Source organism: Hypomesus transpacificus, chromosome 11, assembly GCF_021917145.1.
Source record: "Hypomesus transpacificus isolate Combined female chromosome 11, fHypTra1, whole genome shotgun sequence".
NCBI classification, from domain to species: Eukaryota; Metazoa; Chordata; class Actinopteri; order Osmeriformes; family Osmeridae; genus Hypomesus; species Hypomesus transpacificus.
The window spans coordinates 9,535,763-9,553,628 of NC_061070.1; the positions used below are offsets into that span (position 1 = coordinate 9,535,763).

The following is a 17,866-nucleotide window of genomic DNA, read 5'->3' on the forward strand; positions in this document are numbered from 1 at the left end:
TGATCCGTACGGCACGGCACGTCGCGTCCAATCAGCTTCAGACAAACCCCTCCCTGTGGAGGTGCAGCCAGGTCTCCACATCCCGACTGAACGAATCGAGGCGCAGATATTTGCAGATGACTCTCTCTCTCTCTCTCTCTCTCTCTCTCTCTCTCTCTCTCTCTCTCTCTCTCTCTCTCTCTCTCTCTCTCTCTCTCTCTCTCTCTCTCTCGTCCTCTGTTCAAACACTCCCTCCTTTCTCCCCTCCATCACTTCTAGTGCACCGCGTTGCTTGAATGACACACGCGCGCGCACACTTTGCCTGGGCAATCATTGTTTAACTTCCACGCGCTCGTTCCTCATCCATAGCCCCCCCCCCCCCCCATGTCCTTTATGTGTGTCAGTGTAAGCATGCTCGGCCTTAGCTGTTATCAACGATCAAGTGCGTCTTCAAACCAGTCATATTGTCGGAGAAGGGCAACCTGTTTCTCGCTCAGAGCAAATATTGCATCACTGTGATGAAGCCCCTTTCATGTGAGTTGTACGGTACCATGCCTTGAACAGTTTAGGACCGATTCAGTGTCTCTCTCTCTCTCACCCCCCCTCTCCCCCCCCCCAGCCCCAGGTTTCCAGCGGGCACGGCGTGGGCACCAGTGAGGAGCAGCAGCTGTACTGGGCCAAGGGCACGGGCTTCGGGACGGGCTCCACGGCGTCGGGCTGGGACGTGGAGCAGGCCCTCACCAAGCAGAGGCTGGAGGAGGAGCACGTCACCTGCCTGTTACAGGTCAGTCCCACCACCTCCACCCGCCCGGGCCCCACACACACGGCCACGCACCACCAGACTTCCACGCGCCGCATCCCCTCGAACCGCGCTCGGATCATCCGCATTTCCCGCCAACGCAACAGGTTTAGGGATTTGGATTCGAAGATGGGCCAGTTGACGTTGTTGCTCCGCCTCAGCCCATGTTGTGGGGTATAAACAACCCCCCTTGTCTGGCTGTGTCCCCTCTCAGGTGCTGGCCAGCTACATCAACCCAGCGGGCTGTGGGGGGGGCCACGGGGAGGCCCCCGCGGGGGAAAGCAGCAGCCCTAACAGCAACGCCCTGCCCTCGGTGCTCCAGGAGCTGCTCAGTCAGTCCTGCCTCATCCCAGCCATGTCCTCGTACCTGCGCAACGACTCCGGTAAGCCCGTCCCTCTCTCTGGACTGTGCCCGCTGCAGGGCCAAAGTGCAACATGGACCAAATCATAATCATTGGGGGTTGGTTTTGTTTTGTTTTTTGCGCCGTGTCGTTTGGTGCCGTAGACCCGTCGTTGTTCAAGGTGGCTGGGCCGCTCAACAGAAGAGGGGGTGTGATTGAGTGCTGGTTTGAATTGCCCTGGTGTATATATTAGTAAGGCTACTTGATGGACCAAATTGAGGTGGACCAAAAGTGTGTGTGTGCACGCGTGTGTGTGATCATTGCCTGACGAGACAGCAGATGGAGCTGCAGCCTTCTCCTGGGCTCCGGCCGAACCGTCGACGCGGGTCGCCGTCTTCACAGTCCAGTTCAATAAACTCTGAGCTATTTCAATTAGAAGATCCGGCACTTTCTCTTCATAATTTAGTCTTTCCATGCGCAAGAGTGCCGACGACTCATCTGATTTGATTAGTTGTTAGTTGTGACTTGGTTTGGTGGTAATTATTGAGCAGCAAATTGGATTACATGTTATTATTTCGACTGAAGATGAGAGCATGTCCCGTTGGTTCGATAAGAACTCATTCGCTCTGCCAAATTAATCCGTTTATGAGTGTTTTTCAAAATGGGAAAGGTAGCTGAGACCGTCGCGCTCGTGATGAAAATCACCCGAGCGCCTTGAGTTCCTGGAAACTTCACAACAACCCGTGTTCTTTTGACTGTGAAGAGGCGGGAACTGTCACGCCGAGCACATTCTGGAACATTTCCTCGGCGCACGCGTGTGTGAACAGTAGTGGCGATAACGGTGTTATTTCAACGCTGGCTACTATAGAGTAGGCAGTTCTCTGAGGCGATGTAATCTCTGATCCCCAGTGTGAAAGCCTAACATGTTCTCTGGTTCGGCAGTCATCTTCCACCTGAGCCACCATCCTACCAGGGCCAGGTCAAACCATTGCTGTGGTTCAAAGGTGCACGGCGGTAGCGGCACAGCTGGTTATTAGTGTCCCAACCCCCCGGGGTATAGTCTCTGGAGATTCAGCTCCTCCCGCAGTTCAGGAGGTCTCTCCTGCCTGCTGCTGTGAGTGTTATGTGGTCTGAACGTTGGCCCGAAGGTGTCTTTGAATTCAGCTGGAAGATTTTGTCCCCCCACTCTTTGTCCCCAGCCTTTGTGTGGTTTCAGTTGTGTTTTCAGGGTCCATCACTAGCTCCGAGCGGAAAGGAAAAAGGGTTCCTGCCTTGTGACTACACACTTGATAAACTCCTCACATCATGCGTTGGACTCTTAATACAAGGCTGCAAATATGAACATTGCTAATGACTGTGTACACATCCTTCTAGTTGTCCGTGTGCTACGCTCGTATTTTCTCAGCTATATGCGTGTGTGTGTGCTGGTATGCATTGATGGGTAATGCATAATTTAATAACAGCAGATAAAGAGATGAGCATTGTAATTACTCCTCATTATCTGGCAACGGCCTCACAGTGAACGCCTGCTTTTGGTGTGCTTGTGTGAGCGCGAGTACGCAGACAGTGCCGTGTGACGACAGACACCAGGTTTTACAACCTCCGTAAAAACACATCTCTCATGGCCCGGTTTTTAATGATGATACATTCGCTTCTAAAACGGCAAACGGGTGCGATCTCGTCCAGTCGTAGTTGTTGTAGTTGTAGTTGGGGGGGGGGGGGGGGGGGGGGGGGGGGGGAGTAGATAATTGAATGTGCTTGTGTCTCAGAGGAACACTTGGTCTCCTGGTGGAGAACAGTCATGGTGACATGGGAAGGGAATTGTCTTGTCTCACAGGCCAGTGTCATCCGTTTTGTCCTTTTATACAGCCGTGTGTAAGAACTTAAAGGTACATTCGTTTCCTGCATAATGCACTGCAATTCTTGTCATTTAAAACACACTGGAGGTCGTCTATTCGTCTTCATATGTCAGTAGTGATGGCATCAGACCTGTTCTGGATTCCTCTAGCCTAGTCTGTTTGTTCTCTGTCGAATACAACTGCGTATGGAATTGCATCCCTCCAGCTTCCACTAGAGAACGTCCTGTGGATGATATCATGTGTGTGGTGTCGTGTTTCTCACCTACGCCGCCCGCCTGGCCGTCTCACCAGGTGTCCGTCACAGTCGGACACAGCTGGTCTTCACCAGGTGTCCGTCACAGTCGGACACAGCTGGTCTTCACCAGGTGTTCGTCACAGTCGGACACAGCTGGTCTTCACCAGGTGTCCGTCACAGTCGGACACAGCTGGTCTTCACCAGGTGTCCGTCACAGTCGGACAAAGCCGGTCTTCACACCTCGTCGTCGGCTGTTGTCTTCTGGAGGGCTGAAAGAGACGCCCCCAACCGCAACACCATGACCAGCAAAACACACAAAACACACACACGTTCAGGAAATACCTAATTGTTAGCTAACTAGTAGCCACCCGTGATTTACAGGCCCGCGGTGTCTCTGGCCGGTCCGTTTGGCATGCGTCACACCCTCCTCCACCCCATCGTCACAGAAGGTTTAGGCCATTAGCGAGAGGTAATGCCTTTTAATGTCACCCGCCGAGCAAATTCATTTGAACGTTTGTTTCAAATCAAATTGCGTTCCGTCTTTTCTGCGCGCCCCGTGGATCTACCGCCTCCCGACCTCCACCACCCTGGGCTGTCGTGTGCGCGCGTGTCGGTGTGGCGCGCACGATCCGCCCTCCGAACCGAGCATTTACAACTTTTCCGCTCTCCTCCTGTTTAGCCCTTGGTTCCAAAGCAGCTGTGATTTAATGGCGGGTCCAGACTGAGGCAGTGTGGGGCCACAGACAGCAGGCACGTGAAGCCCATCATTCATGGGTTTTGTGAGCCTCCGCTCTGGAAGTCACTGGGTAATCTGAGCCGAGCTGTTTGGAGGGAGGGACTCGATTGCCCGCCCCCCCCCACCACCCGAAACCCGCCTCTCCCCAGACTGCCACAGTCGCGTGGAGACGCCCTCATTATGGACTGGCAGCTGTACAGCTTCTCCTGCCCCACCTTTCCTTTACCTCCTTGGGCCTTTCTCTTCTTTCTACACACACACACACACACACACGCACATTCTCTCATGCGTCTCATCTAATTTCCCTCCTTTTGTGCACACTTGTGCACACACACACACACTGTCCCCCCTCCAGCAGTATCCGTTAGAAGCAGACCCCACAAGGTGAATGCTAAATGAGCCTCCTCAACCACCGTTATTAGTGTTCACACCTCTTTCAATTTGCATCGAGCAATCACCTCCTCCTCCCCCTCACCCCCCTCCCCCCACTGGTCTCGTGAACGTTTCTCTGAAGCTCCGGTCTACCGTTTGATTGGACGTTGATGGCCAATGCGCGGTGAGGTCGCAGGCGTCCACGCGGGAGATTGACGGTAGCCGTGTGCGAGCCCAGTGTTTAACTGTGACGGCCCTTTTGATGCGTCGCGGAGCTCCGGCTGTCTATGGGATTAGAAGGGACCCAGCTAGCCTCTCCATCAATCTGGGATGTGGTCGAAAGAGGCCAGGAGAAATGGATGAGGTCAGCGTGAAATCATGGGATCTATGTTTGTGTGGGCGTGTGTTACTGAAGTAACCAACGCCATCTGATGGAGTGTGATTGATGATCTAGTAGGGTTTGTAGCGTTGAATGATCCGTGCTGCTGATTAGCAGTACTGGTCAGTTCTCAACCACCTTTGTTGTCTTGATTGTCCTTGGGCCTATTGATTCACACATTTGCTACAAAAAACACACACACACACACACGTAGACCAGAACCAGCACTGACACTAGCCTTGTGCAGGTGAAATCCCACTTTCCCAGTCTGAAACAATCAACAGGGTAAGTGAAGCCCTTCCTGCCTTCCCTGTGTGCATCCTCTTTTCTTTTCGTCTTTCTCTCTTCTCGTTTCTCTTCTCGTTTCTCTCTTCCAGTCTCCTCTTTCACTCTCTCTCGATAGAATGCAAGACACACGTGTCAGGAATTCTTTTCCTCCGTGTTGTATGGGGACGAGGAACATGGCACTCTGACCTTTTGTCCAACCGGAGCACGTCTTCTGAATCCCAATAGAGTCCTCAGATGAGGGGTGTTGGAGTGTAATGTTTAGACACCTTATACTCGAGGGTCTGTATTTGTCCACCCACACCCGTATATGATCCTGTTAACCGAACCATGTTATACCACCATGGTATACCACCATGTTATACTCACCATGTTATACTCACCATGTTATACTCACCATGTTATACCACCATGTTATACTCACCAGTCGGGTCATTGGCCTAGTTGCCCACACGTGCGCACACACGCAAGTACACGCTTGGATGATAACAGATAAGACTGTTCTTTTAGTTTGATATATTCTCATTTTATTGATCAAATGTCCCCTATTGCACAGTTACATCTAGAATTGAGTTCATACATTTATCCAAAAAGATTTTGATACAGAAACGGGAATCTCTTGACACTACCCTGAAATCAACTGGAACAAAATACATCAATAGAAAGGCAAGCCCCATCCACGCTACGGAACCCCGTCCCCGACAAACTGAGCAGAAGGTGGAAAGAGGTGCAGAAAGAGACAGAAGTGTTAGTTTCAGGTCTTTTTCAATTTGGAGTCAAATGTACAGAATGGAGCTTTGCATGACCCTGGCACCTTCCCCTCGGTGCCCTCCGCGATCAACATTGAGCATCATAAAAAGATCACTTCCTTTTCGTTCACTTATTAGCTGTTCTTTATTGCATACCCCTCCCCCCTCCACCCCCCCCCCCCCCCTTCCCAATCTCCAGTTTGACTCTGTAACAGGGACTGGCTTCATTATAAATCTGTCCACGTCGTTGGCAGTCCTTCAAAACTCTCCAAGCGTTGCCGCCCATAAAGAGAGAGTATGACGGGAGCGAAGTGTCGGATAGTATCTCTGCTGTGGTTTCCTTCGAATTTCGAATTGTGTGGCCCATGTGATAAGCCTGGGCCGCTCGGCACTGCGCAGTACATCACAGCTTCTCCCCGTTGCCAAGGAAACGCACGCCTCGACCGCGGCCCCGAAGCCGTAAAGTCGCTGCCCCTGAAGGTTATCGATCGGCAGCGGTGGCAGACTGCACCCTCTTCTGGAACGGCTTCCCACCTCGGCGCGCGTGCACCATCGCCACCTGGCCATGCCCCAAGCAGCCGTTCACCGTTTGTCCTTTTGTCCACGTGTGCGGGGTTATATTCCATCTGAAAAACGTTGGGTTGGTCCCAAAAAAACTTCGTCTTCCTTCGCACGACTCGGATCAGTGGCGCTCGTGGGATCGTCGGTCCCTTAAGGGCCATGCGGGCTCTCTCCGCCAGCCCGGGGCTGTGCACCCGGGCTGGGCCTGGTCCAGTCTTTATCAGCCCCTCTTGGTGCACCCGGGCTGGGCCTGGTCCAGTCTTTATCAGCCCCTCTTGGTGCACCCGGGCTGGGCCTGGTCCAGTCTTTATCAGCCCCTCTTGGTGCACCCGGGCTGGACCTGGTCCAGTCTTTATCAGCCCCTCTTGGTGCACCCGGGCTGGGCCTGGTCCAGTCTTTATCAGCCCCTCTTGGTGCACCCGGGCTGGGCCTGGTCCAGTCTTTATCAGCCCCTCTTGGTGCACCCGGGCTGGGCCTGGTCCAGTCTTTATAAGCCCCTCTTGGTGCTCCCTCTGCACCCAGCGTAGCCATGTCCCAGGTGCTGTGGCCTCCGGCCCTCTGTTATCTACCAGGCTTACGGCTGTGGCCCGACAACATGGGGGCCTTGGCCTTATCGTCCACATCCTTCCTTGACCCGCGAAGGCGGCGCATGTCCGGTCTCCCACCAACGGATAGGACGGTCTCCCGCGGCGGTATCGGTCCTATTCAACGAAAGTCCCTTTCCCCCCCCCCCCCCCCCCCTGGCTTTGACCCCCCTCGCCCCTCCCCCCCCTCCCCCTCCCCCCCCCCCCCCAAAATCAGTAACGCCCGCTTCAAACGGAGGAGTCTCGGCTCAGTCCTCCCCCTCCGGGGGGGCTCCCTTCACAGGGTGGTGTAGATGTACACGAAGACGATGACAAACAGGTTGAGGAAGGTGCCGATGATGCCCAGCAGGGCCAGGATGGACTCCTCCTGCTCCTCCTTGCCCTCCAGCGCCCGCACCTCCTCAATGGTGATGACCGTGGTGCCCATGTCGGCCACGTGCTCCCGAGATGACGCTGCCGCCGCTGCTGCTGCTGCTGGCTCTTATCTGGAGGATAAAGAAAGTCCATGTGACACGATGGCATACATACACACACACACACACACACAGGTAGAGGCTGACTGGAGACGTACGAAAGGTAGGGAAAGAACTCAGAGAAACGGGGAGCTGGATTGAGCAGGGCTTCGGAGGCTGCGCTACAGTTATACTCAATCTCTCCTCCTCCTCCTCCTACCCCGTGCTAAATACGACACCCAGAGGAGGGCCGACTCAAACAGCACTAGCCTTGTGCAGCCCGCCGCCACATGCGTCAAGGAAGGAAGATCGATGGCACTTTGGAAAGGAAACAATAGCCACGCAGAGCACAATGGAGATTACTCTCCCAACGCCAGTGTTTACGACCTGCCCGAGCTCCACGTTCGCCCACCACCAAGGAGAAAAAGAAGGGGGGGGGGGGGGGGGGGGGAAACAGGTGTTGTTTGCTTCCCTATTGGTCCAGCCACGATGAATCCACTCAACTCTCTGAATTAATGCTCAATAACATTAGCCACGTCAAAACAAGCATGATTCAATGCACCCATTTAAAGCCCACCACCAACACACACACCCACCCTTTTCTCATTCCGAAGGCACTTATTCTTCCCCCCCCTCCATTAGCACTCAAGGGAAATAACCATAGTTATGTGAACATTCAGTGGGACAACCTGGTTTAGCGCTTAGCAAAGCTACCCTAGATAAAACAGCCCCCCCCCACACACACACACACACACTGGCTTATCAGAAGATAGGAAGAAGGCTGGATAGTGAGGGTGAATGGGTGGGGGCGAGGGGGGGAGTGGCTTACCCAAAGTCTTGTGAGGCACACGACAACATCCAGCATGCTTTTAGGGTCCTCAGCGTAGTAGCATGGCCTCGCGGTGGAGGCTCCGTCAGGGTGTGCGTGGGGCACCAGGGCTTGTTGTGTCACTGAATTCTCCGAGCCGTAGTGAAAGCGACAGGGTTATGGTAAGAAGGAAATCCCACCCCCCACCCTCCCCCCCCTCCCCAAAAAATAGAAGCCCTCGGGCCCCTGAATGTGCTTCAGTGCACGGCTGCACTGCGTTCGCTCGCTCCGCGTGGGGAAAAATCCCTCCGTCTCCTCTCTGCTACTCCAGACCTGTGTTTTGACGCCCGGCAGTTTTAACTGTTTTTTTTCACCCCCGAGTAGTCTTAAGTCTTTTTTTTTTTTTTTTTTCTCGTCAAAATGTGTTCTTGGATTGTTCGAAGCTCAAGTGTCCTCCATTCAAGGGGTAAGGAGAAACGCTCTCCCCTCACACTCCCCCCTCCCTCCAGACTGCTCTCTCCATCCTCACACCTCTCTCTGGCGCGCTCTCTCTCTGGCGCGCTCTCTCTCCTTCCCCTAAACACCACAACACCACCTTTTTTCTCTCCCCCCCCCTCTCTCTTTCGTTTTCCTCCTCCTGGCTTGTGTCTTTGAAATCTCTCAGTGGCTCTGAGCGAGCATCCGGTCTTTTCTGAAATCTACACGCCCCCCTCACCACGCACTCCTCTTTCCCCTCCTCTTCCTCCTCGGGGGGGGGGGGGGGGGGGGGGGGGGGGGGGAGCAGCGCAATTAGTGCTCTTCAGAGGCGTCTCTCTCGTGTCTCCCGCCGAACCCCGGAGCCACGGCGGCGCATGGTCCACTATTCCTGGAGACGCGAGCACCTCCTCCCTCTCCCCTCGGCTCTAGAAGGATCCGCGGATCCTGGGCGGCGGAGGTCCGGCCGGGCAGCAGGTGGGGGTATTCCAGAGAGGCGGCAGTAGAGTCCCGGGAAGCCGGAGAAACGGACGGAGCCCAAGCAGGCAGACGGTCACCGCGGCCGCGCAGGTCCGCACCCGCAGCCGGGCGGCAGCTTGTGTCGTGGCAGGTCCCCCAATGCGAGCCAGTCGCCCTGGGAGAGCCGTGCATGGCATAACCCAAGCGGAGAGTGCGGGAAGAGAGCGAGGGAGTGTGTTTCCCGACGGCTGTGGAAATGGTAGGGAGCACGAGAATGAGAGAGAGGGAGAGGGTGGGAAGGTGGAGGAGGAGGCGGAGGGGAGGATAGCACTCGCGCTCGCTGCCGTCTCTCCTCTGTGTGCAGCGGGGGCTGGCGGAGCGCACGCACACAATGCTGCAGCTCTCGCCACCGAACCCCCTCCCCACACACACAAAGATGCAGGGTTTTTGTTTAGAAAAGCCAGAGAAAGAAGGAAAGGTTGGGGGTGGGGGGGTGAGATGAAGAGACCCTCACCCTCTGCGCTCGGCACCGTGGCAGAAGAAGACCCGTATCGCTCCCGTCTCCCCCTTTAGTCAGGCTCCGCTAGACTTGAAAACCTGCGAAGAGAGGGAGAGAGGAGACCGACAAGAGGGGAGGGGACCGGGAGGGGAGGTTGCACGGATATGAGGGAGGGGTTTGGGGGAGGGGAGAACCAGCTAGGGTTCAGGGGTCTCTGCTTGCCTACCCGGAGAAGCAACCGCACAATCACTTACTCACAATTGTTCTCATTCTGAACATTAAGATATACTAGAAGGCTTTTTAGTCTTTGTCGCCTGGTCTCGTCTTTGGAGTCTAATCACTCACAAGGAAAGAATTTCAGTCACACTTTTCTTTATCATGTGTCTGATCCTTATTTTACTTTTTCTGTCCCGCCCGGTAGAAATCGGTACCCCAACACCACCACCACCCCACACACACACACAACAAATCCTGAATTACGTCACCACCACCTGCGTGAGTCACACGCTACTCCAAAACACGTTCGGCGAACGGCGCCGCCCGGGATTTGATTATGACCGAGAAATTTGAGCCGTGCACTTGACAGACACTTGACAGACGGGGAAGAGACCGGCCGACTGGGGGTTAGTGCGTTCGGATTGCTGTTGGAAATGTATGTCAAACCTGTGCATGATCCAGTCAGCAAGTTTCCCCCACAGCACCATGACTCACAAGCTCGCTCGCTCGCAAGGAGAGGGGGGGGAGGGAGGGGGGGGGGGGGGCTTCTCCTTTCTTCCCTCCCTGCCAGTATTTCACTTGTCCTCCTCCTCTGTCACTCAGTAAACATGGCCGTGCTCGTTCGGCCCCCACGCTTCGTCAACGATGGCGCTCACACAGTGGTCTTGACTGGACCGCCCCCCCCCCCCCCCCCCCCCCCTCCTCCTCCTCCTTTATCCTCTGCTGCCTCCTCCTCTTCATCATCCTCACCCTTTTGAGCCGGAGATCGATTATTTATTGTTGGAATGTTGGTCATTACACTGACCTCGGCCAATATAGCAATGCAGCCTGAGCCCTGGAGGTCAATAAAACAGTGTGTGTTAGGACCCACGCGCACACACACACTCACACCCCTCATCCCACCGGCCCTGGGCTACAACTTACTGGTGATTGGAGAAGGAGGGAAGGGCTGCAAGGGGACCCTTGGTGACCCCTCAGCTGGCTGTAGTCGAGGCCTGGCTCTTGGTGGTGCTAAATTCAGTTGGGCATGGTTGGTCATGATCATTCCGCCCCTGATGTAAGTGGGGTGGTTCTACCACCGGAGTTGGTTGTAGACCAATTGGTGCTGCTCTGGAACCTGTTTTCCTGTGTAGGCGGTTCTTTTGCTGTCAAACTGGTTTGCTATTGGGCAGTGGCTCCAAACCAGCCGGTGCACTTTCTACACAGCTTCTCCACAATCCACAACCGACTCAATACTAACCTGGTTAAAAACCTCTTCTCTTGTTCCCTGAAATGGCGAACAACAGTAGACGCTTCATTGAGACCAGTGGATGTTGTCTCCTGTTGTCTCTACAGCTTTGTTGCAATGGCCTACAAGTCGTTTTACATGTCATTACCTGGCCATTAGTAATCACTACAGCGTCCCACAAACCAAACCTTTATTGGCAGTCTCCACTGTAATGTTGTCTTTGTCTGATGTTTAGCGAGTGGTGAATTGCTAATGCGAGAACCATCCAAAGGAATTATTGAAATATCCATTCTACATTTACTCCAGGAATTCAAATGCTCCTGTTCATGGGAAGACATACAGAGAGAAAGATAACGATAAATATTATTGTTCCCGAAGGGGAAATTTGTCTTGGACTTCCATGCTGAAGTTAATAGAATATATATTATATACATAAAACATCAAGCAGGACAAGTGATCCAGCATTTTATGATAAAAATTAGTTTTCCTTCAATTGAATACCCATTCATATTTGATCATAAACTCGCATAACACACAAGCCCAGGGATGTCTAAACGAGTGTCCTGCCTCAAACACACACACACACACCAATCACAATAAACGGGAGGAAATTACAGGGCAGGGCAATTAAAGGTAATCATCAGCAGTGCTAATTCTGCTGCAGATTCCCCCACATCTCGTCCTGCCTCCATTACCCACAGGTCCTGTCCCTGGAGCCTGAGACTGCACACTGCAGAGACATGAGTCACATTCCCAGGGTTTGTAAAAGTCACATCAGTGGAGGTTCTGGTTGTAATGTGTTTTGTAAAAGTCTTTAACAATAATCATTTTTGTTATATCAATTTGTCCATCAAAACGTTGAAGGTGACAGTTTTCCAGGTTGACAGGTGCCTGCGTGGATGTTACAGAAAAGTATTAGCTTTGCTGTTAAGATGGTGTTGAGCCATACAACAGCTACTTGTGGGGTGTAAAGAAACTGCATTCACCCAGTAAAACCCCTTCGAGCAGGAATGTGTTTGCGGCCACCCTCTTGCTCTGCCTGTTTGGATGTTTCTCTTTCCCTCCTGTGCGGTGCCCTGCCTGTCCTCTCTTGAACCTTTTGTTTCACACTCTCTCGTGCTAGCTTTCCCCTCGCTAGCTGTCTCTCTCTCTCTCCCACTTTCTTTCACTCTCTCACCATCTCTTTCTCACACAAACACTTCGCTGCCTCCCTAAGTGTCTAAAGCTTGGGGACCTCGCTGAAACGGCAGCACAACGGAAACCCTCGTCTCTCCTTTCTCCTCAGAGGTGCCACTGCCAGGCACCCCCCAGCCTGCTCTCCTTAGAGACGCCAACAGACACAGGAACCAGAGGGGGGGGGGGGGGGAGATACCGAGGGGGTTGGGGGGGGGGGGGTTTAGACAGACTAGAAGGCAAAAAGGGATTGAAGGACAGCTGCAAGAGTAGCGAGGAGATGTGGGCGTTATTGTAGTTCCTTCCACTTTTCTGTGTATTTCTTGATCCTCCAGGCGTGTTGGACTGGTTTGATCTGAGTCGGAGTGTAAAAGTGAGCCTGGTTACGACAGCACGCCTACTGGACCCAGTATCTCATTTCTTTTTTTGTGTAGGCGTACGGCTTCAATCTTGACAGTCGTGGTTCCTCCCAACGCAGGTGCCCTTTTAAAAGATCCCTACCTCTCACCTTCCTGTGTGAAGGGCTGCTCATGTCCCTGAGCCGCCCTCCTTGGTGAGAACAGCAAATGTCAGTCTGTGGTAGCCAGCTCTAATGTCAGTCTGTGGTGGCCAGCTCTAATGACCAGGAGTTTTCCTCCACAGACAGGCCCACAGGGCAGTAGCTCATTTGGATAGATGGGTGTTGGAATACAGGGTCAGGCGTCACATAGGTGATAAGGTTACTTTGGTATTTTTTTTGCTCTATTGTTTTTCCATCGTCAGTTGATAGGTTTTGGTGGTTTCCTAGCCTCCCTCCCCAATATATGATACTTATTCCTAATGATTATATTTGGATATCTGTGCATTCCTTCGTGTCTTTTGATACAAATCTTAAGTAGTTTGACGTACGTTGTCGAAGATGCATGGTGACCCGCGAGGTGGATTGAATCGATTTTTCTCTCCCTGATGTCACTGATTCAAATTCCATGTACAATCACAATCATTTTTTACCACACTAGAATAATGGCCCCGGTGGACGACGTGAACATAAATATGACTGTGTATGGAAATAAGAGAATTAAGGTGTGATTACCATGCTAATGAGCCTCATAATGAATGAGGCTGGTGAAGAAATTGAGAGTGATGAGACTTCTGGGACCAGGAGGAGGTGAATACATTTTGCTCTGGTCCTGTTGAATGTTTTATTAGCACTTCCAACATAGGAAAAATTACCACAATCAAACTGGTTACATAAGCAGGTTTCCCTTTGTGTGTACTGGTGTGCTTGTGTGTGTGTCCATGTCATTACTGCATCATTTTTGTTATGTCAGCATCATTAGGCCCACATATTAGCAATTGGCCAGTCTAATTGCCATGAATAATACGTATGTTATTATAGTGAAGTCCCAAGTTTGGAGTACAATGATTTGAGTTCAATAGATTAATTATTGAAATGAGTTGCTCGTCTGGTATATGTAAGCGTTCAGGTATGCTTTTGATTTGGGGAACGTTCCGCCCAAAATGGAAACATGGTCAACCACACCAACTCTGTCTTTATCGTTAAACATGGTTACGTGAAGTGTACTGAAACACTAAGTAGCAGGCAAGTCCAGTCGGTTTCTCACCAGATGTGTTTTTCTTGTGAGTGGGGTGGGAATGTTGAGGACGATTCTGTGTCCTCTAGCCTCCCAACATGTCACGGTCCTTAGCAGTGACGCGCCATGACAGGGGACAGCCCATTCCACTTCCACACACAATGCCTGGTAATCGTAGCGACAGGCCAGGGATTCCCTCTGTAGGGTTGCTACCTGCTGAACATAGTCCCTCTTCGTTTTCTTACATTCAACAATACAATCAGGTCGCGTAAAGGAAGATTCTTAAAATAGGTAGAACTATTTTACCACCTACTGGCCTCCTTTTCTATCTCCCCTGGGCTGACCCTGGTCGAAATCCTTTTAGTTTTTTTCCTCTCCCTTTTTTCCTTTTTCTTTCTTATACATATATATATGTTTTTTTTATACCAATACCCACAAAAGCCAGAACCCATCTGTGGGCTCAGCGGTAGGAGGCATGATGGCATCTCTCTTGGTGCCAGGCGGCTGTCACTCACTGCCACCCCTGGGGCCCAGCGGGGAGGAGCAGGCGGGCTACTGTGACCTACATATGGGGAGCTCTCCCGTGTGCTAGTGTTCATCTGCTTGTGTACATACGAGTGTGTGTGTGTGTGTGTGTGTGTGGCTGATGGGGATGTGTCTGTGAATGCAGGCATGTTATGTGTGTGTGTGTGAGAGAGATGTCGCATTTCAGCCTCTCTCTCCTGCTTCTTTACCCACCTAGCTCCCCTAGCCAGATTTCACTTAGCGTCAAAAGGGGGGAAAAGGGTTGCTGGACGGGGGGGGGGGGGGGATTTGGCTGGTTCCTCCTCATTGTGTAAGTGCCAAAGATGTTGGGGGGGGAGAAAGGGAAGAAGCACGGACAGCACTCTAATCTGGCACCGTTGGACCACTACTTTGTCAGGTACACGGACATGCAGGCGGGTGGCCGTGGCAACGTGACTGTCTCTCCACCCCCGCCTTTTTATCCTGACCTCCGTTTCTCCCTCTACCCCTCCCATCTGTCCGAGCCTCACTCCATCTTCCTCCCTCCCCGTCTTCTCTTTCCCGTCACGCGGCTGTTCTCGGCAGGCCGGGCTCTTCCCTCTGCCTCCCATGTCGTTACAAACCTGGAGCCGGGGGAAGCGGACCTGCTGCAGCACGTGGGCGAGCGCCGCCATGGCGGGACTGCAGCAGATCCAGCGCGGACACCTGAATTCAAAAGCCTTAAAACGCCAGACCGATTAGATGGGAATGATATCAGGCTGGCAGCCAATGGTGTTTAATTAGCTGGCGGGGATGAAAGTGCAAAAATCATTTGGGGGGGAAAAACCGATTGTGTGAGAAGAGAGGGAAGTTGACAGAGACTTTAATTCATGGAGCTGATCTTTTCCTCAGGTGATGACTTGCCCTACGGCTAATTGTTTCGAAACTATCTCTTATCTAGCGATATTCCCTACTTGCAAATGAGAAACTGAGACTGAAGTCTCATTCTCCACTTGACTCTTAATGTATATTATTCACACAGTAGCCTTAAAGACCTTTTTATACATAAATATTTTCTTCTTTTTCCTCACTAAGTTTTTGGCACTTTCCAATTCTTAGACACAGGCTAGAGTTTGTTGAGTTTTGTCGACGGATATTATAATTCAACATCTTGTAAACATGTGAAATGGCGCCCGCTGTCATTCCTGATCCAATTTAGACAATGAGATTTAATGATATGGAACTGGAAGAGCTCCCAACATTTTCTATGTAATGGCCCATTAGGTCACAGAGCTATTTTTATCACAGAGCTATGAAAGAGGATACATCTTTGATGGTGATTGTACAGCTTTAAATGTTAAAAAGTCTTGCCATATTCTCAGCCACATTTGATCAGTAGCTGTAAAAGCAGTTGTAGATACCTGTCCATAATTTTTACGAGCAGCAATTCTAATTAAATATATCTACAATTCATTTCTCAGTGCTCAAAATGTTCATTCTTGATATCAGCAATTGAATTTTTACTCGTTGAAATGTTCATTGTAGATATCTAAGTTAATTACAACTGGTGAACCTTTACCATTGACTTCTATTCAAACTCAATTACAGAAATCTATAATGACATTTTGACCTGTTATAATTCCAAATCGGCATATTCATAATGACAATTTGATTACATTTCAAAATAGTCTACAACTCAATTCTTATAAATGAACGTTTTAACTCGTAAAAATGTCATATTCTCTCGTGAACTAAAATGTTACCAGTTATCCCTGTTGAAATGTAAAAATGGCCTGTCAAACTGAGGAGTCATCGATGCATGGTGACATGGGACTTTTTATATTGAATCTGGCTGAGGTGTTGGTGTTCACTTTAAATCGCCGTTGTCATTTTCCGACTCATTATTGAACTCCAGTTTCAACACTGTCTGGGGAGTCACATTGGAGGATTGCACTTAGCTTGACGGGCTCCTGCGCACCAGCTCCTTTGCCTCGCAAAGCCTGAGCCAAAATGGCGGGTGTGAGACATTGTTACCGTCTCCTGGCTTTTCTTCTTCTGACATCTCTAAATAGTTGATGTGTCTGTCACTGCTCCGGGGGAGCAGACGCTCAGAGCGCGTCCTAGCGCTAAGATCTCGTCCTAGCGCTCATAGCTCATCCTAGCGCTAAGAGCACGTTCAGCGCTCGTGGCTCATCCTAGAGCTAAGATCTCGTCCTAGCGCTCGTAGCTCATCCTAGCGCTAAGAGCACGTTCAGTGCTCGTGGCTCATCCTAGAGCTAAGAGCTCGTCCTAGCGCTCGGCGCTTGCCCTAGCGCTCCCACGACTCCCCGGCGCCATCGTCTCCGTTTTAATCTTATGTCTCCCAATGAATTTCAAATCGTTCCGTTTTCTCTCACCCATCTCTCCCTCCGATTGGGTTTTTGCCAGTCTTACGGGAATGTGTACTAGCTACAGCCCACAAGACGAGAGAAAGCATTGTGTTGGATATCGGGGATTCAACGACCGTTGCACGCATTGAACAGGCCACTTAACTTACCAGTCATGCAATATGTGAGAAACAGTCACCCCGGCCCTGCCCTGTCCAGCCGGTAGACTAGACCCGTGCGTGCTTGGCACAGCTCAGAGGAGAGGTGTCTGGTAGAAAGTGGAGCCAATGCCCCCATGTTCTCCTACATGTCACAAGCAGTTAAGCTCCCTGTGAGAAACATCATCAAACTTGAACCAGCCCACGGATCCAAACACAGGCGTCGTGTGCGAGTGTTTGTGTGTTGGTGGTCGTACGGTCTCCCTGCAGGGGGACTTTTCACTGTGTGCACAGCACCTATCTGGAGATGGAGTCTCAGAAGATGTAGATCAGACCTGCCAAGCCGTCGTGGCTGGAGGTCATGGTTTGGGACACAGCCACGTTGGTTTCAGGCTTCTGTTTCAATGTCTAGAAAACGACCAAACTTAGCCTTTTGGATTGTCTACCTTAATTGTTTAAAGTCAAGTTCTTGCATGTCAATGAACGGAATGGCAGACATGGTAGATTTCTCTCGGTTTGAAAATGCATAGAGCACCATTGGTCAGAGTTACGATGTACTGGTTTATTGGTTTGGTTTATTGCGATACCCTTTAGCCCTATAAGGGCTAATCTTCCAGGGTTCGAACAATTAACAATACACACATACAGACATGTATATATACAGATTACAGATCAAAGAAACATAGCCATACATAATCATCACATAAAATACACATTAAAAAAATTCCCATAACTATGAATGTAGCTTGCGAACAAATGGTGAATTGCCTTTTTGAAGTTTGCGAGACTGGACAGAAATCTGATGTTTGGTGGTGTGGTGTTCCAAAGATTGACGGCACGGTAGAGAAAGGTTCTCTTACGGCATGGTAGAGAAAGGTTCTCTTAAAATGTACTTTTCTGGGATCAGCCTGTCTTTAAGTTGAACCTGGACTCCTTAAGGGGGAAAAAACTCACTACTCTCCTATGTCGTATGTGCACATGTGAAATGTATGTTTTTGTCTTCCACGAGGATAGGGTTTGTCCTGTCCTTACTTAACCTACAGTACACTAACCTTGTTCTCCGTCACCCCCATGGCAAAGCTGCTTTTTAAACTGCT

The 17,866-nt window shown here is 51.2% G+C and overlaps 1 protein-coding gene across 1 annotated transcript in view; it reads left to right on the top strand.

Moving 5' to 3' along the window:
• birc6 (baculoviral IAP repeat containing 6) overlaps nucleotides 1–17,866 on the top strand; it is a 98,295-nt gene that overhangs the window by 55,864 nt on the left and 24,565 nt on the right. Inside the window, exons 65-66 of the mRNA XM_047028829.1 lie at nucleotides 599–763; nucleotides 993–1,161. Coding sequence (XP_046884785.1) covers nucleotides 599–763; nucleotides 993–1,161 — 334 coding nt within the window. The remainder of the gene's footprint in view (nucleotides 1–598; nucleotides 764–992; nucleotides 1,162–17,866) is intronic.